The 22496-nt window shown below is 48.0% G+C and overlaps 2 protein-coding genes and 1 long non-coding RNA gene across 6 annotated transcripts in view; 2 read left to right on the top strand and 1 right to left on the bottom strand.

Moving 5' to 3' along the window:
• EVI2A (ecotropic viral integration site 2A) overlaps positions 1–22496 on the top strand; it is a 259488-nt gene that overhangs the window by 171722 nt on the left and 65270 nt on the right. The window contains exon 3 of one of the 4 annotated variants that reach the window (XR_014520044.1): positions 14617–14637. The exons of 2 other annotated variants lie outside the window; for them this stretch is intronic. The gene's annotated coding sequence lies outside the window, so the exon portion shown is untranslated. Of the gene's footprint in view, positions 1–3534; positions 3554–14616; positions 14638–22496 lie in introns of those variants that run through there. One more of the 4 variants, XR_014520045.1, reaches the window with a different exon arrangement.
• On the bottom strand, positions 2450–4360 carry LOC310695398. The gene is made up of 3 exons (XR_014520055.1): positions 4228–4360; positions 3021–4050; positions 2450–2682 (listed from the first exon to the last, which is right to left on the bottom strand). It is a non-coding gene; the product is annotated as an uncharacterized lncRNA (long non-coding RNA).
• Positions 4647–22496, top strand: part of KSR1 (kinase suppressor of ras 1) — a 104688-nt gene continuing 86838 nt past the window's right edge. The window contains 1 exon segment of the mRNA XM_083479621.1: positions 4647–5115. Within this exon segment, the coding sequence (XP_083335747.1) occupies positions 4825–5115 (291 nt within the window). The 5' untranslated portion in view covers positions 4647–4824.

The following is a 22496-nucleotide window of genomic DNA, read 5'->3' as shown; positions in this document are numbered from 1 at the left end:
AATGTTTCTCCATCCACTGTCCCCAAGCCAACACTCAAAAGTTGCAGTCATGTGTTAAAAGTCTCTCTCTCCCTCCCTCCCTCTTTTTTTTTCCCTTCTGGAGGGAACAGTGGCTTTCCCTGTGAGGAGAAGAGGCTCCCCACTTTGCCATCTCCTCCTCTCAGTTCTGTCTGCAAAAGGCCCGCGTTTGTCTTTTGTCTAATCTTCGTCCAAGGACCCAAAGCCTCTCTCTGACTCTCTTTCTCTTTTCCCGCCCCCTCCCAGCTAACACCATCTGGGCCCTTTGAGCCAAGGGGAAGAATGTGGGGACGTAGACATTCATGCTAAATTGGGGGGGGGGGAGAGAATGTTTAGTCAGCACATCGCTTCCTCACACAGCCTGTTCTTGCGGCACATTATCAAAGAGGACTGTGGCCTGTTCTGTGGCAAATGCTATTTATTAAGCCAAATGTTCCCAGTGGAACACAGAAATCGATGCAAACACACCCACCAGCGAGGTTTAAGGCTTTGACGGCCTCTCTGAGCTGTTGCACCATCCTCTGACTCAGAAGCCTTAAACGCTTGCAAGTAAAGCACTCTGCCCATGCTCAGCAGATCTCTTTAATGCTTTGGGTGTTCTATGGTTGAGCATTGGATCAGATCAAATTATATTCAAGAAGGACACTGACAAACTGGAACGTGTCCAGAGGAGGGCAACCAAAATGGTCAAAGGCCTGGAAACGATGCCTTATGAGGAACGGCTAAGGGAGCTGGGCATGTTTAGCCTGGAGAAGAGGAGGTTAAGGGGTGATATGATAGCCATGTTCAAATATATAAAAGGATGTCACATAGAGGAGGGAGAAAGGTTGTTTTCTGCTGCTCCAGAGAAGCGGACACGGAGCAATGGATCCAAACTACAAGAAAGAAGATTCAACCTAAACATTAGGAAGAACTTCCTGACAGTAAGAGCTGTTCGACAGTGGAATTTGCTGCCAAGGAGTGTGGTGGTTCTTTGGAGGTCTTTAAGCAGAGGCTTGACAACCATATGTCAGGAGTGCTCTGATGGTGTTTCCTGCTTGGCAGGGGGTTGGACTCGATGGCCCTTGTGGTCTCTTCCAACTCTATGATTCTATGATTCGATATGGCTGGGAGCCATATAACGTTCCAGAGGAGGAGGGCACATAACGTGGACAACAAGTGCAGCTGGAAGAGGAACAAGATCAAGGAGGGGGCTGGACTAGACGGTTCTCAGGACCCCTTCCGACTGTACAATTCTGTGATCCTAAGGACTCCCCTCTGAATGTTGTTGGATTACAATCACCATCCGCTCCAGCCAGGATGGCCGGTTGCTAGGGATGATGGAAGTTGCAGTCAGCAACATGTGGAAGGCACAACATTGGCTACCCCTGAGGATGGGTATGAAGGCAAGGTGTGTGTTTTAGCTCTGCCTATTTAGGTGTTTAGCCCCAACCCTTCCCCCTAAGGAAATTTGGCCTATTGGGAGGGGAGAAGCTCTTACATTTAAAACACGTCTCCCTCCGCAAAAGAAATAAATCTTGGAAGCTGTGGTTTTGCAATAGTTGAGTGTGGGTTTCATGCTCTTTATTCAGCTCATAGTAGTGAGGGGGAATGGAAATGTCTGCTTTATATACATTCTTTACACAATGGGCCCCACATGATTGGCTAGTTCCGGGATTCTCCTGCGGACCAATCAGACTGCTGCATTCTGAATCCTATTGTTCTAGGACCAATCAGACTGCTGCAATTTGGATCCTATTCAACTCAGTACATAACAGGTTTATGCCTACAGAGCTACAATTCCTGGTACCCTTTAAAAAAACTGCAGTTCCCAGAATTCTTTGCAGGAAGCCATGCGCTTTAAGCCATGCACTTTAAGCAAAGCACATGTTCTGTACCCCTGAGCTCCCCCCACTTCCTTTGTTCCACTTGTTCCAGTGGGGGGTTCACAGCCCACGTTGGCAAGAGAGCCCTCCTGCCTTATTCTGCCATGGGGCGTCCTGCCCAGCTGGGACCACAACAGCACCAGGCCTCTCAGGGTGCTCAGAGAAACCCCCACGACTCATGCGCTTAAGTGTTTATGTTGGCCAAAGAAGTCAGTTTATGCAAGTGCCCGCTTCAAGTGTGAAAAGGCCACTCGTCGTCTCTTTACAGAGTGTAAACACGCTGCCCTGATGTATTCATGGAACGTGTTGGGAAGGTAATTTTTAGAAAGGCATGATGGCCCGCCTTGCAAGCGCGGCGCTCTTCGGCATTAGCCAGGAATGTCTCTGGAGTCATTCCAGCAACAGGTATAGCACCTTGAGCTCCACGGAGGAAGAAAAGGTGGGGCATAAATGCAGTATATAAATGAATGAATGAGACAGAGGAAAAACCTAAACAGGAGGATAATTAAAGGGTAATAATAAAAATAAAATAAAATAATAAAAATAAATTTTAAAAAGTAAAACCCCATAGTGCCACGGGATTGGACTGGATCAAGATAATAGTCCCATTAAGAGCTGCAGTATGTCTTAGTCCTTCCCTTTCTTTTGCTTAAATTTAGAGGGGTATGAAACACCTAGGCAGGAGTTCCACAGGTGGTGCATCCCAGCATCCCTCTGCACTCACGCTGCCAAACCCTGCAATCTGCTTGCCACCCAACTCCTTCATCATCAGCATCCAACGCAATAATACCAACCCAAACTATCACTTAGCCCAGGGGTCTGCAACCTTTAAGACAAAAAGAGCCACTTGGACCCGTTTCTGAGGGAAAAAAACTGGGAGCCGCAAAACCATTGCGACATTTAAAACAAATATATCTCCGGAGCCGCGATCTGACAGCGGGCGGGAAGGTGACATTGGGACGGTGCGTGACTAACGCACGCACCGCCCCCATGCGACGTCACAGCCAGTACAGTGCCCACCACAGTGGGGAGTGTTGGGGCGCACAATGCGCCTCCTCCCCTCGCTAGTATCCGCCCTGGAGCCATGGCAAAGGTGTAAAAGAGCCACATGCGGATCCGGAGCCGCGGGTTGCAGACCCCTGACTTAGCCTTTGCACAGCGCTTTCAAGGCGTCCAAAGCACTTCACACGCATTTTATCTATAGTTATAATCCTTAACAACAGCCCTGTAAGGTATGATGATACCACTAAACCCTTTTGCAGACAGGAAGACTGAGGCTGGAATAAAGCCGTCTTCTATATAGCGAAGCTCGCAGCAGGCACGAAATCTGAATGAGGGACTTCCTGGTTCACAGCTCTTTCAGCCACTAACCTTCCCAGCAATACTAAAAGGTTTTTTGTTGTTGTTGTTTAGCCATGTCTGACTCTTCGTGACCCCCTGGACCAGAGCACGCCAGGCACTTCTGTCTTCCACTGCCTCCCGCAGTTTGGTCAAACTCATGCTGGTAGCTTCGAGAACACTGTCCAACCATCTCGTCCTCTGTCGTCGTCCCCTTCTCCTTGTGTCCTTCATCTTCCCCAACATCAGGATCTTTTCCAGGGAGTCTTCTCTTCTCATGAGGTGGTCAAAGTATTGGTTACATATGCTTCAGGTTACAGACTCCGCTAACCCAGAAATAGTGCTTCAGGTTAAGAACTTTGCTTCAGGATGAGAACAGAAATCGTGCTCTGGCGGCGTGGCGGCAGCAGGAGGCCCCATTAGCTAAAGTGGTGCTTCAGGTGAAGAACAGTTTCAGGTTGAGAACAGACCTCCGGAACGAATTAAGTACTTAACCCGAGGTACCACTGTATGGACCTTTGTTGGCTAAGTGATGTCTCTGCTTTTTAAGATGCTGTCTAGGTTTGTAATTGCTTTTCTCCCAAGAAGCAGGAGTCTTTTAATTTCGTGGCTGCTGTCACCATCTGCAGTGATCATGCAGCCCAAGAAAGTCTCTCACTGCCTCCATTTCCTCCCCTTCTATTTGCAAGGAGGTGATGGGACCAGTGGCCACGATCTTCGATTTTTTGATGTTGAGCTTCATCCATATTTTGCGCTCTCCTCTTTCACCCTCATTAAAAGGTTCTTTAATTCCTCCTCACTTTCTTAGTATTGTTTTAAAAGCAGCAACCTCGCAGCAGTGGTGTAGCGTGGGTTGTCAGCACCCGGGGCAAGGCAAGTAATTTGCGCCCCCTAACCCGTGGATTTGCGCCCCCTAACCAGTGGATTTGCGCCCCCTAACCCTAACCCCCAGATGTTGCGCCAGGTGCGGCCGGCCCCCCCTGCACCCCCCACGCTACGCCACTGCCTCGCAGCATTGTCTTGGCTGCCGTCCTGTTTTTGCGCGCGCCTGCAAGAGCGCGATCAGCAGGGGAAGCGCCCTCTCTCTCCGCCCTTCTCCCTCCCCTCCGGCTCCCAACCAAAACAACACCGCAGGACTACAACTCCCAGCATCCTCCTCGGCAGCCGTGACCTGGACCCCAGCTGATATTCAAAGCTGGCTGGAAAGCGAAGCTCAGAAGAGGAGAGCGCTAGTTTGCAGCGCGGCTGCTGCTGCGACTGACCCCGCATCGCCGCCACCCACCTTCTTCTGCCGCCCTTTTCTCCTCGCTCTCTAGGGGGAAATAAACTCATTTTCAATTTTTTTCTTTTCTTTTTTTTGTGGGGGAGAGATGCACTTTGGGACCCTTTTGCACTGATTACTATCATTAAAAAAATAATAATAATTAGTGCATGCAATTGGAAAGGCAATTCATTCTGCCCAACGTCGTCGGGGCTTGATCGGGCAGCGGCGGCGGAAGGTCTAGCTCCGGCCCGGCCCTCGACCCGCTTCCCCGGCCCTCGCTTGCCCTCCCTCCGAGAGTCGCCGCGCCAGCCCCCCCCCCCGCCTCCCCGATGCCGAGGAATGGATAGAGCGTCTGCCGCGCGGAGAGGAGCCGAGAGGATGGTGGAGAAGAAAGAGTGCGCCGCGGGCCGGACGGCAGGGGCAGCGGGGGCCGGAGGAGGAGGTGGGCGCAGCGGCCGAGCCCCCCCGGACGGCTTGGCCTCCGGACGCCCCGGCCGGGCCGGCTGCGCGCTGCAGCAATGCGGGCAGCTCCAGGACCTCATCGACATCTCCCTGTCCAGCCTGCAGGGGCTCCGCACCAAATGCGCCGCTTCCAACGACCTCACCCAGCAAGAGATCCGCACTTTGGAGGTACGCGGAGGGCGCCCCCTCTTTCCGCCAAAGGGGGTTGCCTTGGTGCCAGCTCCCTAGGGGGTCCTCTACCATCTCCTCGCTTTCCTCCCCCCCCCCGCAGCTAGCTTCCGCGGGAATTGATGAATTTTTGGGGGGTGGCTGGGTGCGGGTTGTGCGCGCGCGCCTTGATTTCCTCTCTCCCACCGATATGCGCGGACAATTGTCACAAAGAATCTCTGGGTCCCTTTCCTGAGCTGGCCGCGCAATCGCCTCCCTTAGGGAGACAACCCTCTTATTTATCCTTGTTATTGATAGGTATATTGCGTTTAATAATAAATAATAAGCTTCGTTATTATAAATATGTACGCCGCATGCACTCTTCTTGCTGGGCACTGCATTTATTATTATTATTACTAGGATTAGGTATTGCGGTTTATTGGATTTTCCTCATTTTTGTAATGGGACCAGCATGGCCACTTGCGATTAAAAATAAAAACAAAAATTGAAGAGCTATACCTTTCTATTTCCCCATGCATTTCCCCCCCTGGTAGTGATTATATTGGCAGAATAAAAATAATCTGTCCTCTCAGTGCAAGCCTGTATGCATGTCTGCTTGGGAGTTGGCCTCGCTGAATTCAATGGAACTGACTCCCAGGTAAGTGTGTATCTATAATAGGAATCCCCTAAGCTTTTGGGGCTACCTACCAGGGGCATATTTTGAAATTGAGAAGACAAACCAACCTGTTGTTGGGCACCATCAAATACCCATTTCACAGGGAAAAAGCTGTACTGTATATGTTTGCAGCCTTGAGGACAGATCGCTCCTGCATCCGTGAGATCTTTTCTTGCAGTACTACGCTGTTTGCCAAAGAAACAGTGCCCTTCCCCTCAGTGAATGCTTTTATTTACTAAAACTGCAATGCTCTGCACGCTTACCTGGGAGTAAGTCCCATCCAACTCCTTGCGGACTTTGCTTCAGAGAAGATATGTATTGCGACTGCACGGTTAAGGATTTTATTATTGGTGGTTTTTTTGCTCTGACACAAAGTCGTGCTTTACGAAACCCGTGAAAACAACAAACAAACCCCAATCTTAACCCACCAGTAATTTGTCCCGTTCCAATCAATAAAACCATAGCTGCAGGTTGGAAAAATTCACTGCCAACATCTTAAACATGGTTAAAAGGTTTTTTGTTTTTTTTTTAAAAAAGAAGCAATGGTTTATTTTCCAGGAAAAGGTGTGTGTCGGTGTGTGCTAACCCCACACTCAGAAAAGGAAGTGATGTCTGCACTGTGCAGTGGGGGGGGGGGCGGAGGTTGATGACTGCCTTGTTGCAACACTTGCTTTTTCAGAGGGGAGGGGCGCTGTCTGGCTGCTTTATACAATGGTGTTTGTTTAGGATTCCTTGGCCTGTCCTTCTGTTCTCTTCTTTTCCTCCCCCCCCCAGCCCACCCGACCGCCCCCTTTTTGCTGGAGAGGGCATGCACTCTCAGTTCTTGCGATAGGATTTATCTTGTGGGGTGGTGGTGAAGGGAAACATGGAGAGAGAGAAAAAACCTGCTCCCTTTTTAGCTGCCATCATGCATTTTTTCCATTTAGCGACGTTCCAGAGAAAGGACAGAATGATACGTCCTATGGATGTGCATTGAATGCAGGCAACCTGTCTCTCAAGCCGTGTGTCTTTTAGTAAAGTAAAACCACCCCTTCTGCACATGGCCCTTACCTACCCTGCCCTCTGGCCTGGAATTTGGCAACACAGCTGGAGATAGTGGCTACATTGTGTGGGGGGGGGTCCCTCCCGCCTCTACAATTCTACAATTCCACCTACATACCATACATTTAAAGCGCATTCGCCCTGTAAAGGGGGCTCTTGCGTCTAGCGTCCCACCCTGTGAAGAATCCTGAGAACTGCGGCTTACTCCCACAGAGCTACAATTCCCAGAACCCAGAACAAACCCCAGTTCCCGGGATTCTCTGAGAAGCGTGGGTGCTTTTTAAATATAATGGTGCATATGTAAGCCTCTTTGCCCTGTAATCTTGGGTGGTATTTAATTTCTGCTGTACTAGCTATGGAATGCAACGGTACGACTGCTTCCTCTTTGGATTAAAAAAGATAAAATAGAAGGTAGAAGGTAGAAGACTCTGGGGGCACTGGAGTCATTTTAGCCTCTGGACGTATGGGGTGGGGACTCGTAATGTGGCAACCGGCTCTGCTTCATTTTGGTTTCCTTCAAAACGTGGCAAGCCTGTTCAGCCGCATTTTGGGGGACGGCTCCTGTTCAATCTGTTGCGTGGGGCCCCCTTGGCTTTTCAGAGCAGGGATGGCACTGCTGAACTGAGGGCAGAGGGCAAACCTTGCTCTCCTGCCCCAAATGGAGCAGATTGGAGAGAGTGCCTTGAAGCAGCTCTGCAGCTGTGTTGGAGGGCTAGCAGCTGCCTCTTGCCAACTCAGACCATTGAGCCTATCTTACCTTAGTATGTTTTGCACTGACTAGCAGAGGCTCTCCAGTGTTTCAGACCAGCAGACTTCCCCAGCTCTACTGAGCTACGGCTCTTCCACGTAAGATGGATTTGCTCTGTCTGGTAATATCTGGGAGCAACTGGGTGCGTTCTCAGGTGGCTTCAATGCTATTGGCGAATTCCTTAACTTGATTTCTTGGGGGGGCGGGGCTTATAATCCATGCCCGCTATCAGCAATAGAAATTAGCCAGGCGCCAGGCGCGTTTTGCGACTGGTGCAGATCCAATAGTGACCACGTGAAGATTTCTGGGTGACAGATGGTGACCGGGGGAAGCAAAATGTCACTTAGAGAAGGATCTGATCTGAAATAATTTTCCTTGAAGTTTGAATTCGGTTTTTCCCCCTGGATGGTTTTCTTTGATGTTTAAGACGTTGCAAACCACTTTGAGATTTGTTATTTAAAATATAAAGTGGTATAGAAATGGACTGAATAGTAATAATAATAATGATAAATCCCATCAGAGGGAAAAAGGTGCCTTGACATTCTGTTGTGGCAACCGTAACCTAGCTTCAAGGTGCCATTTAGCAATTTGCTTATACAGTGGTACCTCGGGTTACAGACGCTTCAGGTTACAGACTCCGCTAACCCAGAAATAGTACCTCAGGTTAAGAACTTTGCTTCAGGATGAGAATAGAAATTGCGTGGCGGCGGCAGCGGGAGGCCCCATTTGCTAAAAAGTGGTACCTCAGGTTAAGAACAGTTTCAGGTTAAGAACGGACCTCCAGAACGAATTAAGTTCTTAACCCGAGGTACCACTGTACAGCTGCGTTTCTAATTCTGCCCAATATGGCATTTAGCCTTAAGAGGGTGTGCATATTTTCTAGTAACACAGGGATGGGGAACCTGTGACTCTTCAGATGCTCTTGGACTCCAACCCTGCTGAGCCCCAGCAAACATGGCCAATGGTCAGGGATGATGGGAGTTGTAGTCCAACATCTGGCGTGCATCACGCTGGCTATCCCCATAGTAACAGCTGCTTCTGTGGGGAGCATGTTCCCCTCCAGATATTGCTGGACCACAACTCCCATCATTCCTCCCCATTGGCCATTCTGGGCTGTGGTTGACAGGAGTTTTATCAACATCTGGAGGGCCAAAGGGTCTCCACCCCTGTTTATTATGGATCAACATCCCCTCCACTGATACCCTTTGATTGTGTACAGTTTGGATTCCAATGCTATGAGGCCTAGTTAATTTCAGGAATTCCATCAATATGAGGCCCAGATTTGGGGGGGGCGGGTTTGGATTAGATGCCTTGCAGTTTCCCCACTTTCTCCCCCCTATTGCTGCTGCTACTGCTGCCCAGACACTTGCCTTCTTTCCTTGAGCACAATCCAGAGGCAAATAGAGAAATCTGTTTCATAACCTCACTCTGGGCCCTTGCTCCCTTGCTAAGGCAGACAGGCAGCCATAGCAAGTCAGAGGAGGAGCAAGATGGCGGAAGAGGCTCCAGAAGCTGGCAATGGCAGTGCAGGCCTCAGCGAGTGCCCAACACTGCTTATTCTTTGTGCTGGCTGTGGTGGAGCCAATTAGATTAATTCCCCACCAGGGAATATAGAATTGGAGGATGGTAGCTAACTCATTGCTTGGAGTCTGTTTTTACATGTTTGACTCTTCTGAATTTCTGTTTTCCTAGAATTGTAGAGTTGGAAGGGGCCGCCCCTGCAACGCAGGAATCTTTTGCCCAACATGGGATTCGAACCCACGACCCTGAGATTAAGAGTCTCATGCTCTCCCCATTGAGCTATCCCAGAAAATTTTCATTCACCTTGATATATTTATTTTGCAAATACAGTGGTACCTCCAGTTACGAACTTACAGTGGTACCTCGGGTTACATACGCTTCAGGTTACATACGCTTCAGGTTACAGACTCCACTAACCCAGAAATATTACCTCAGGTTAAGAACTTTGCTTCAGGATGAGAACAGAAATCATGCTCCAGCGGCGCAGCGGCAACAGGAAGCCCCATTAGCTAAAGTGGTGCTTCAGGTTAAGAACAGACCTCTGGAACAAATTAAGTACGTAACCAGAGGTACCACTGTAATTCGTTCCGGTGGTCCATTCTTAACCCGAAACCGTTCTTAACCTGAGGCGCGCTTTCGCTAATGGGGCCTCCCGCTGCCACTGTGCAACTTCTGCTCGTATCCCGGGGCAAAGTTCACTACCAGGAGTAACTACTTTCGGGTTAGCGAAGCTCGTTACCCGAAGCATTTGTAAGGAGGACAGTACGTAACTTGAGGTTCCACTGTGAATGCTGTAAGAAAACCTCTAAAGTCATTTGCAAAAATAGCTGCATGGTTTGTTTTTGTTTTTTTAAATATTGCTGTTCTGCTGCTTTGAGCTTACACTTTAAGGCTATATTGTTTGCTTTTAGAGTACATGCCACGTAGCGGGGTTTTTTTTGGGAAATATTCCATGATATATAAATGCTTTTAAACAAACAAATGCATAAGTAAGATTGGAGACTGAGTGCTTGGCGACCCACGAGGCTGTTGGGTCCAGTGCTGGTTCTGTGTGTGAGTTTGTGCACAAATGCCTGAGCACTGCTGCCTCTTACATTTCCTGGCTCCCCTGTGACCCGACTGTTTACTACCATTTTTCCATCCCTTTCCCCCTGTGTCTCTCTGGCAACGGAGGATAACAACTGAGTGAATCTGATGAAACCGGACTCCTAGCCTGTGAAATCTTACGCCGTACGTTTTTGGCTTTCAGAACTTCAGGTGCCGCCTTATAATACCAAGCTAGACTGTTGGTTCATTTAGCTCAGTATTGTCTGCACTGGCTTGCAGTAGCACTCCCAAGATTACAGGCCGAGAATCTCTCCCAGGCCACCTTGGAAGATGCCATTGGACATTGAACCAGGGACCATTCTCAGGCAAGGCAGACGCTGTACCCACTGAGCCACCCCCCCTTCCCTTTGACCTTTTCAAGCTCTTCATGGCTTAGGGCCGAAATGGGGGAACCCATTGTGATCTGAGGGGGGCTGTAGTTCCAAACAGCGTTAGAAACTCAGATATATAAGCTAGGCACCAAACGGCTCCTTAAACCAAGGTTACGGTCTCCAAAACGGAATGTGTGGTTGCCATTTTGGGGCCAGATGGCTCGAAAATCGTCTTTTTCAATACGACTTTTTGGTTCCTGAAATTCATTACCCATCGTGCAGATAAAATATAACAGAATTTGACAAGATGTGTTGTTAGTCTGTGAAAATGGGCAAATTCTGGGCATGCACCTCCAGATGGTGGAGACGGTCAGGTGCCATCCTGGTGCCTGGGTGTCTTCACTTGGTCGCAAATGGACGATAGCCAGGTGCGAAATGTTCCTGGTGAATTTCGAACGCTGGTTCCAAATATCTGGAGGGCATCAGGGTGAGCTAAAATATGGCCTACGTATCTATTGGTAAAAAGCTGTGTGTATTATGTAAAGATCTCACCTAGAGCCAGTTTAGATTTCATGAGCCTTTTGATAAAGTCCCAGGTCATTAGTTCCTAACTTATATAGGACTTTTCTATATGTAGATAGAAACAAGAGGGACTCTGGCCACTAGAGAAACACACTTTAGATGTTTATCCCCTATAGTATTGTTGCTGTGATGCTGTCGCTCAGATTCTGTCCGCCATATGTAAAAATGTAACTGGATTTCCCATGGCTGCTCTTCTCAAAAGGACCACAAAAAGGTTTCACGGGAGAACGGCAACAAGGACGATTCAGTCAGCTGATAATTCAGGTATATCAGAGTGGATTTTAGGGGGTTAGACTAGATGACCCTCGTGGTCCCTTCCTATGTGGTGCATGGAACTGGCTCTCCTGCAGGAGGCAATGACAGCCGCCATCTTGGATGGCTTTAAAAGAGGATTAGATGAATTCATGGAGGATAACGCTACCAGTGGCTACCAGCCATGAGGGCTATGTCAAGAGGCAGCTTGCCTTTTCAGGCCATTTTTGCCCTCTCTGGGCTCTTTCAAGGCTGTTTTTGCCCTTTTGGAAGTCACTTCCGGGTTCAGCCCAGTCGTGCGTCAGTTGGTCGTCGCCTGGACTGAGGGGCACAGCAGGAACTGTAGGCTGGTTGGAGGCTTCCCAGACGTGGCTGCCATCGTTGGATAAGCCTGGGGAACAGTGGGGAGGTGAAAACAGGCATCTGTGGGGTCTGCCAGGGCCCTGGGCCCCAGAAGCTGTTACAGGTTCAAATGGCCTCTTACTTCACTGGTGCATTGATGGGGGTTTGTGTGGGACCACCACACACGGAAACAGCGAACCAGACTTTTCCAGTTGCCCCCTGCCCTCCCGTTGAAGGTTTCTTGCAAGTTGGGGCCGAGAACCTTTTGTTTGGGCTGGTTGGTTGATCTGGGATAACCAACACTTCCTGGTTTCCTCTTCCAAGTTGTTCCTGCGAATTCTGAGGTTTGCGGGTTTTTGCTGGGGCAGATGATTTTTTGTCGTGAACTGTGCCTAGGTAGGTGGTGAAAGCTGCTTGGAGCGGTGGCTGGGAACTGGGATGCTCCAAGAACGGGGTCCTCGCTGCGGGATCACATTCATCCAGTGCTATACCAGCTGCACTTGTTCCCGGTGGAGTACAGGATTAAGGTGCTGGTTTCAACCTTTAAAGCCCTATGCGGCTTAGGACCCTCGTACCTATGGGACCGCCTCTCCTGGTATGTCCCATGGAGGACCTTACGGTCTTCAAACAAAAACACCTTGGAGGTCCTGGGCCACAGAGAGGTTAGGCTGGCCTCAACCAGAGCCAGGGCTTTCTCGGCTGTGGCTCCGATCTGGTGGAACGCTCTGCCACAAGAGACTAGGGCCTGTCACAAGAGACTAGACATCTTTCCGCAGGGCCTGCAAGACAGAGCCGTTCCACCAGGCCTTTGGCCAAGGCACAGCCTGACCCCCTCCTTTGGTAATTCTTCACAGAACTCTAGCCCAATAGTTGCCATCAATTTGATTTGAACTGATTTTATAATGAATTGATTTTAGAATGCTGTATTATTTTACTGTTGTTAGCCACTCTGAGCCTGGCTTTGGCTGGGGAGGGCAGGATATAAAATTTTATTATTATTATTATTATTAACAATGAAGCCTCGTCCTCAAATGCCTCGTTTCCATCTTGGAGGATGTGCATGGTGGGCGGTTTATGCAAGAGGCAGAATCAAATGGTGGAAAGAAACTTTGGCTGGCTTGGCAGTTTCCAGTGAGCTTAATGGCTGATTTAAATCCCGGCCTCCCAGGTCTTAGTCCAACACTAGGCCACCACATTGGCTTGTCTACCCTAGAAATTTCTTCCTCTTAAAACAGCCACCCCAAAACTCGGCCCTCCAGATGTTTTGGGACTACAACTCCCATCATCCCTAGCTAACAGGGATGGTCAGGGATGATGAGAATTGTAGTCCCAAAACTTTTGGAGGGCCTAGTTTGGGGGTGCCTGTCTTAGAGGAACATCCCAACATCCAGGGCCCTCTCCTGCCAGTCTGTAGCCTGGAGTGGTACACCCCAAAGAAAAGCTTGATGCAGCTATACATGCCTTCCCGCCGACTTCTGCCCTAGTTATTTACTTTTAATTTATACGTATTTGTATTTGCCACTCCCCCCTCCCCAGCAAACTCATATCGGAACAAAAACCACATAGCCTCCAGATCCTATATAATATTTTTCCTAGGCTTTTCCTAACCCACGAGATTGGACTCTGTTATTTCTGAATCCTTGTTTTCTGAACTGATAAATGATTAAAAAATAATAATTCTGTGATTCCAGGTACACTCAATGAAATGAATGGCTCTAACTCAGCAACATCTATTACTTTCAATGGGTATACAGCGGTACTTCGGGTTAAGTACTTAATTCGTTCTGGAGGTCCATACTGAACCTGAAACTGTTCTTAATCTGAAGCACCACTTTAGCTAATGGGGCCTCCTGCTGCTGCCGTGCCGCCGGAGCACGATTTCTGTTCTCATCCTGAAGCAAAGTTCTTAACCTGAAGCACTATTTCTGGGTTAGCGGAGTCTGTAACCTGAAGCGTATGTAACCTGAAGCATATGTATGAGGTACCACTTTATTGTGAGAAGAGCTAAATGTGGTTATAACCCATTGCGTTTTGTTTATTTGGTTGCATCTTTGTATACAGCTTAGGGGGAATTTTTTAAACAGGAAGCGGCTTAGAAATGCTTTAAAAGACATAATAAAATGAAACGACCAACAACCAAAAACAACGGGTGGTTTTTATGTGAGCCACTTTCCCCCTCCGCCACAAATGATAGGAAGATCAAGGAAGTTTCCAACTGAAAATGCACAATTCTCTTGTGAACGGGCAAACCAAATTTCCTGACTGTCACTCCTCCTGTGGTTGTCAAGCAGATGTTTCTGAGAAACCTTGGGCTTCCCCAGAAATGCAGAAAACGCGAAGATCGGGAGAGATTTTGCGACGAACGAATGGAGAAAACGTCTGACTCTGACCCCAAAGGCCTCTTCTTCCTTTGCAGTGGGTGACCTTGGCATCTGCGTTGCTTCCACAGAATGAGGAAGGCAGAGCAGGGGAAAGTGAGATGCTATTTCAGCAAGCAACAGGAAACTCCAGCCGTTGGCTCTCCAGTGGCTGAAAACAATGATGATGTCAGTGTGTGAGCCTTGAGGAGCTGGATGGTGCAGCCAACAAAACAGGCTTTGGCCTTCAAACAGGGCCGGACTGCCCATTAGGTAGGCTGAGGCAGTTGCCTTGGGCAGCTGATGCTGGGAGGCGAGGAGCGGGTTGAAGTTTTGTTCGTCAAGCACCTATGATGATGATGAGGAGGAGGAGGAGGAGAAGAAGAAGAAGAATCTATTATGTATACCCCGCCCATCTGGCTGGGTTTCCCCAGCCACTCTGGGTGGCTCCCAACAGAATACTACTACTACTACTACTAATAAAGCGATAAAACATCAAACATTAAAAACTTCCCTAAACAGGACTGCCTTCAGACGTCTTCTAAAAGTCAGATACAGTTGTACCTCAGGTTACAGACACTTCAGGTTACAGACTCCGCTAACCCAAAAATAGTGCTTCAGGTTAAGAACTTTGCTTCAGGATGAGAACAGAAATCGTACTCCGGTGACGCGGTGGCAGCAGGAGGCCCCATTAGCTAAAGTGGTGCTTCAGGTTAAGAACAGTTTCAGGTTAAGTACGGACCTCCGGAATGAATTAAGTACTTAACGCGAGGTACCACTGTAGTTGTTCTTTTTTGGTTTTTCATTGAGAAATTCACTTGCTTCCCCTTTTCGGTCTTTAAAAATTTTGCACTCCCCTCCTGACGTCTGGAAAAAAATCCTATGCACATCCATATGCACGAAGCCTGACTTGGGCAGCCCCCAAGCTAGCCAGGTGTCTTCAGGTTGTGGTAGAGGACGTTGTCTTGTCTCCAGTGTTGAAGTAAGAGTCAGCTGACAATCTGGCCAGCTTCATAGTTTACAATTGGTGTGTGTGTGTGTGTGTGTGTGTGTATGTATGCCATTTTGCCCTTTCCTGACCCACAAAATGTCTTGGCTCGGCCCCGTCTTCAAAAAGTTGTTATTTGGCAAACCAGGAAAGTGGGAAATATTTTGAGTATTCCTTGAGATGTAGACAATAATCAGTGTCTCCATAACATGGCCAGAGTTGTACCTGCGACCCTCAGGATGTTTTTGGCCTCCTATCGTCCCTAGTCAGCATGTTGGGGGCTGATGGGAGTCACAACATCTGGTTCTTCATGTTTGCTCTTGCGACTCTGCTGTGGAAGACTCAATTTCCTTCTCCTGGATGTGAAGTCATAAGCAGAATCCCTATAACTTGATCAGAACCCGGCCAGAACTGCTGGACTCAGGATGAAATAGCTTTGCAGGCCATTCTTCTGTTGGCAGATTTAGGGTAGCCTGGAGTTCAGTCCCCAGAATCTCCAGGTAAGGCTGGGAAGGAGCTCTTATTTGAATCTCTGGAGAGTGGTTCCCAGTCACCTTAGATCAGGGATGTGGAGCCTGGTTTCTCCCAAACTGCAACTCCCACCATCACAGGTCCTTGGCCATGCTGGCTGGGGTTGAGGGGAGTTGGGAGTCCAGCAATATCTGGAGATTCGTGGGTTTCCCACCTCTCAGACAGACAATGTTCAGCCGAATGAATCCATAGTCTGATTCAATATAAGGTAGCACCCTATGCCCCTATGAAATTGGGCCTACTCTTGACAACTGGGCGTTTGCATGTGGTAAAAATGGAGTGGGAGTTTGTGGTCAACCAAAGAAGGAAGTGGGCATCTCTTCTTCCATTAATTTGCCATAGGAATATCAAAAGCTGTTGTATACTGAGTCAGGCTGTTGGTTCTGCTAGCTCAATGTTGTCTGCACTGACTAGGGGTGCTGAGTTTCAGGCAGGAGCATGACTTGGGGGTGCTGGAGATGGAACCTGAGACCTTTTACACGCAGAGCATGTGTTCTGCCACTGAGCTCTTCTGCACTGTACTGGATTTATCTTATAACTGCTTAACTTCTGCCATTAAAAACTGGTCAACCTTGAGACATGTTCCACCTTCGCTTCTGGGACTTTGGTAATCCTCTGGTGCCGATGAGGGAGGTGGTAACATCTCAAATATGCAGAGCCAAGGCCTGGTGAATGCCAGAGACAGCCCTGGGGTGAGAATCTCCCAGACTTAATGGGCTGGATCCAGACTTCATAGGAGAGTAAACTCTTTGAAACACAAAGGTTGTGATGGCCAGAGTGGCAGGATTATTTCACGCTGAACTATGTGCATTCTGAATTGGCAGGAGGTAGGTGCCATTTTGAATCTCATTCATCCTTGGGCGCTAGAACTGGCATGGGTTGCTTTTGTTGTTTGTTCTGTAACCAATACAAAACACGGAGGTTGTCTGTGAACACACAGTCCTAATGGCATCAACTTTGGTGGGGAGAGGCTGGCATCTTTAAGGTGTTCTTGCTAAACTTGGGACAAAAACCTTGCTATTTCATGTTGAAGTCCTTCTCCTTTGTGCTTTCCCTGCAACATAGGAGTGTAGGAAGCTACCTTAATACCAAGGCAGAACATTGGTCCATCTAGTTCAGTATTGTCTGCACTGATTGGCAGTGGTTTGCCAGGGTTTCAGACAGCAGGGCCTCTCCCAGCCCCTACCAGAAAGCCAGTGTGGTGTAGTGGTTAAGAGCGGTAGACTCGTAATCTGGTGAATTGGGTTTGATTCCCCGCTCCTTCACATGCAGCTGCTGGGTGATCTTGGGCCAGTCACACTTCTCTGAAGTCTCTCAGCCTCACTCACCTCACAGAGTGTTTGTTGTGGGAGAGGAAGGGAAAGGAGAATGTTAGCTGCTTTGAGATTCCTTCGGGTAGTGATAAAGCGGGATATCAAATCCAAACTCCTCTTCTTCTACCTGGACGTGCCTTTGGGGATTGAACCTGGGACATTCTGCCTGCAAAACAGATTCTCTGCTGCTGAGCCGAGGCCCTTGCGTGGGTTGGAGCTGCTCTGCGTTTTCACTTTTTGCCAGTTTACTGGGTGTATGTAAGTGCCGTAAACAGCCTTGTGGCTTCAGAGTGCTCTCCAGGGACCTACAAACTCGGCAATGGTCGGGGCTGCGAGTTGTACCAGCAACTGAATTTGCTGGCTTCGAACTTGGTGGAGAGTTTGCAGATGAGACAGCTGCTGCTGGATGTGCTGGCCTGAGGAGGGGCTTGGAACGGGGCGGAGGGGCGGCGAGGAAGGAAGGATGTGGTTTCAGTGACCGTGTTCCTTGGAATGGCGCTGCCCATTTGAGGTTGCACTGGCATATTTTTTTTAGGGTATGAGTTGGCTCAATTATGTTAGAAACTTTCTCTCTCTCTCTGTCTGTGTTTGTGTAAATTCCTGACTTTCCTGCCGAGCCAAATGTGGGTTACATTTCTCTCTCTCTCTCTCTCTCTCTCTCTCTCTCTCTCTCTCTCGTTATGCAAGAATGAAAACGCAACGAAGCTTTTAGTTCAGGGATGAGTGAGGAACCTGTGGCCCTCCTGATGTTATGGGACAAATGTTATTCATGTGAATGCATGCAAACTCTCCTACGCTCGTTGCTTTTATAACTTCCTTTGAGTGTCTTTTTACATGCAGTTTGGTTGCAACAAAGATGTTCTGAAAGAGGCTACCTTCCCATAGCTCAGATTAGGATGCAAAAAGACTGGATGCTCTTGGAACCCAATAAGAAACATGTTTTGGACTTGCAAGCTGCTCCAGAGACGATGGGTAGCCAATGTGGTTCTCTCCAGATGTTGTCGGACTACAACTCCCATCATCCTTTGACAATGGCCACAGTAGCAGGGGCTGCTGGTTGATAGTGGTTGTTGTTGATAGTGGTTGTTGCGATTGCACGTTTGTGAAGATCGTGTCTTGTTTGGCCCCTGAAGGAGGCATTAAAAGTGAGGGTGTAAGCAGGGCATTGACATATGCTGAACGTTGACTGGCACTCGTGCAGAACTATTTGGGGCGGATCTTAAGCACATTGAGTCATAAGAAGAACCTGGCCCCTGGGTCAGGTCAAAGACCCGTCTGTTCTCTTTAAAAAAAATAAAATTATTAGATTTCCCACAATTATAACAAAAACCACAAAGCAGAATGACACACAAAAACAGGAAAAAAAGAAAAATACATCAATGAACGAAAAAAGAAAAAAGGAACAATAAACAGATAAACAATAACAACAAACTTAATTCTTTACAAATCCAACCTTTTAAAAATCTTGGTTGACTTCCTCTAGTCCCTCCCTTCTGAGTTTCCTTGTAGTTGAAAGTAACAGCTTTCCAATATCATTATTAAACTAAAACAATTTCCAATTATAATCCATCTTACTCGCTTTTCTTAATGTTTGTCTGTCCTCTCAATGCCCATGGAAAGCCTGCAAGCCTGCAGTTCCTGGAAACTGGTATTCGGAGATGTACTGTCTCTCACAGTGGAGAGCCATCTGGCCAGCAGCCATTGATAGCTTCATCCTCCATGAATTTGTCTCACCAGCTCCAAACGTTGAGTAGACTCTTGTCTGCTAGAGACCAACAAAGGCTGCTTCTCTCCTGCGATTTTTGAGTGGAGAAAAACTCTGTCCTGTGTTAAAAGCAGGAGCTGATGAACCACCCTTGACGTACATAGAGAGGTGTACCTTGGCTCCCTTGTGCCCTTGGGAAGGAGTTACATTAGCCACCGCCAAAGCTGGGCAGAAGAGTGCCAGATGAAATGGATGGAGTATGTAGAATCAGGAAGTTTAACAAGTAAAATTAGAGAACAAGAAGAGACAACCATCAAAGAGGATTGGAAATTATTTGTTAGATTATTTAATAAATCATTGTAACAATGTTAAAAACACTAGCCAGTTTGGAGTAAGCTGTTAAAAATTGCAATGAGAAAAATTAGGTAAGAATGATTAGAAAAAGCAAAATATGCAGCAGAAATAGATAAACTGAGGAAACCACGGAAGGATGGAAGTTGACTAAAAGAAACTATTTGATGAATTCATTGAAATGTATTGTCTTTTTCCTTTTCTTTTTCACTTTGATGGTGTTTTGAAAAATCTATATATATTTAAAGCCATCACTCTGGGCCGCCTGGTTAAAAAGTCAGAAGGCCCACTCCAAAATGCCTTTTTTAATTTGTGCATTCATGTTGACTTGTGCTCAGGTAGTGTTAGGGTGGTTATGAACGACCCTCCCGCTTTCCCTACTGTTTGTGCCTGCGGAGGTTTCTAAATCAGCACATTTCCTGTAACTTCCTGCTTTTCAAACCTGCAACTTTTCAGACAACGATCTTCCCGTGCTTCCAAACTTTCCCCAGGTTTTGTTGTGCTGTAGCGCAAGGGGATCGTACCATCCTCTTCGTCCAGACAGTCCCCGACAACTGCTTAACTCTCTCCCTCCCTGCTCCAGCAACATATCTTGGAGACAGTAGGGTGGACAATGTTCTGTTTCAGATCTAGGCCTGCCCCCCCCCCCCTTGTTACCTGACCAGAGCTGCCTCACTGCAACCTTCGCGGACTAAACCAGAATATTATTTGTTCCTCCTCCAGCCACTGTAACCTCAGGTCACGTGGTCCTCTTGAGGTCTCCTTTGTCGAGAGAGGACTTCCTCTAGAGAACAATGAGAGTTTAGCTTCCCTGGCTTCCCATTTGGCACACGAACGCCACAGGGTTTGAAGGCCGTTAAGGTGCTATTGGACAACATAATAAATGACTTCTCAATTCCAGGGTTTGGCCCAAGTGAGAGGTACGGAGAGGAAGGGAAACTCTCCCCCCCCTTTTAATTTGTGGGGAAATGCTCACACTTCTGGGCTTAATTTATGGGTCTCATGTGACCAGAGGCGTGTTTGTTTTTCTTCCTGCAAAGAGAGAAATAATTTTTTGGGGTTTTTTTTTGGTACAGTGTAGATAGCCACCCTAAATGCACAAACACTTGACTCGCTCCCCCACCCCCAAGAGACTGGATAACCACACTGGAATACATTGCAGGGCTGACTTAACTCATGTTAAACCACAACGGAATCACAAAACTGAAGAGTTGGAAAGTACCACAAAGGTCATTTAGTACAAACCGTTGCAATGCAGAAGTCACAGCTAAGATACTGGGACCTTGTGCCATGGCCCTTCCTCTCCATCACAAAAAATAGCAATAATTTAATTTAACTTTTAAACAAATAAACAGACAGTACAAACAAGCAACAGTTGTAGAAACAGTTGTGCAAAACAAGGCACAGAGGAAAACAATGCACACCTAAGGAAAACAAAATCCTTTCCCATCTAGCCGCCTTGATCAATCCACAGCAGCCCTGTCTGCACAATATAGTTTTAAAGCAGTATCAAAGCCCCTTTAAAGAAACATGGTTTCCCCCAGACTCGCAGCGGTTCTCAACCTGTGGGTCCCCAGATGTTGTTGGGCTACAACTCCCATCATCCCTCAGCTCTGGCCTTGCTAGCTAGGGGTGATGGGAGTTGTAGTTCAACAACATCTGGGGATCTGCAGGTTGAGAAAGGCTGCCCCAGAGGGTCCTGGGAAGCGCAGATTGTTAAGGCTGCTGAAAGTTGCTAGGAGACCCTTATTCTGCCCACAGGGCTACAATTCCCAGAATTCCCTGGGAGGAAGAGAGATTGACTATTAAACCACTCTGCGAATTATAGTTCAGTGAGAGGAGTTGTAGCTCAGCCGCCCCCCTCTCTAATCTGAGCACCCCTGTCAAACTACAGCTCTCAGGATTCCCGGGGGGGGGGGGAGCCGTTACTGTAAAGTGCCAAGATACTGCTTTAAATGTATTGCTTGGATGGGGACTTAAATAAGCCGCGCTGCACGGAGAGACTAGTCTGTGTATGTGAAGCTAAGGAACGGAAGCTATTCCCCATAGAACGTTTTCCTGCGCCATTTATTAACCCTCTGCATACCCTCCAACATTTCTCCGGTGAAAATAGGGAGGCCCCGTTCCATAACGATAATTTTACTATTTATACCCACACATCTTACTGGGTTGCCCCAGACACTCTGGGCAGCTTCCAACATATAAAAAAAACATAAAAAACATAATAAAAAATAATAATAAAACATTAAATATTTTTTAAAAAACCCTCCCCTATACAGGAATGCCTTCAGATGACTCGGGGGTCGGATAACTCTGTATCCCGCTCCCAACATTTCTCCGATGAAAATAGGGACATCTTAAGGAAATGTCGGGCGTTCAGGGATCAAATAGAAACTGGAACGGATTCTCTAAATCAGGGATGTCCCTGGAAAAAAGCGACGCTTGGAGGGTTGTCCCTGATGTTGCACAAGACCTTCAGGTACTCCTTTAAAAACAGGGTCTCGTCTTTGGGAGGCCCGCTGCACATCAGAGTGCAACCTCTTTGCCTCTCTCCCTGGCCTGCCACCTCCAGCTACTTTTCCTAGGCCAGCAAATGTCTTTCAGCTTGGTTAGGCAACAGTTGTGGTGCGCATATATATATATGCATGTTTTAAAGAAGCGGCAGATGGTGCATGCTGGGTGTGTGGCCGCTAAGCGCTCGCAGCTCTTAAATACACTCTCGGCGTCTCCTAATGGAGGGGAGTCGATTGCAGCGACTTCCTGTTTTCTGCCAAACACTTTTTCTAACTGAAGAGCGGGAGAGGTTGGCAGAGCTGTTTGCGTGGGTACTCTTCTTCCCTGCCTTCTCCCCCCCTCCCCGACTGCCCCCATGTTCCTGGTCTCTCCCAGGCGATGGTCTTCATTAAGATTGGGATATGTGGTCTGTATTAAGATTTGGGATATACGCAGCAGCAGGAGTTGGGTACATGGCAGCGGTGTGTGTGTGTGTGTGTGTGTGTGTGTCAGAGGGAAGGTCATCGCAGATAGGCTGCAAAAGCCTTGTGACAGGCTAAAAATAGCCTCTGCCATCTCCCCCTCTTCTTGATTGACGCCCCCCCCCGGGAGAGATCAGCAAATGAGGCGGCCCGGCCAGGGTGGGGCGGAATGAGCGGGGCCCTGGGATCAATACGTGTCTGTCTTTGCAATGCCAGTTGCGAGTGGACTTTGTCCGGCTGTCTCTCTCTGTCTCTCTCTTGCTCTGCAGATTCACGCATGGGATGGAACATTGGCTGAGATAGTTTGGGGGCACATGATGGGCAGGCACCCTTAGGATACGGGGTGGGCAGATCTGTCGTTTTCAGCTTCTCATTCTTTCCGATCTTGAGTGTGGCTCCACGTCAGCTTGCAATTCCACGCTCTTGGCATTGTGATTTGCTTTAAGCTGCTTCTAAGTTGTTGTGGTTTGCCCTGGAACCTCGGCGTGAAGGATGAGCAATATTTGTTTTATGGATTACTTTTATGTCTCAGTGTTTCTCCAAGGAGCGCAAGAAGGGTGTAGCGTATGTGGTTCTCCCCCTCCTCATTTAATCCCCACGAC

Source organism: Podarcis liolepis, assembly GCF_965112155.1.
Source record: "Podarcis liolepis genome assembly, chromosome: 16".
In the NCBI taxonomy this organism is placed as follows: domain Eukaryota; kingdom Metazoa; phylum Chordata; class Lepidosauria; order Squamata; family Lacertidae; genus Podarcis; species Podarcis liolepis.
This window is presented reverse-complemented; position numbering and strand designations above follow the sequence as displayed.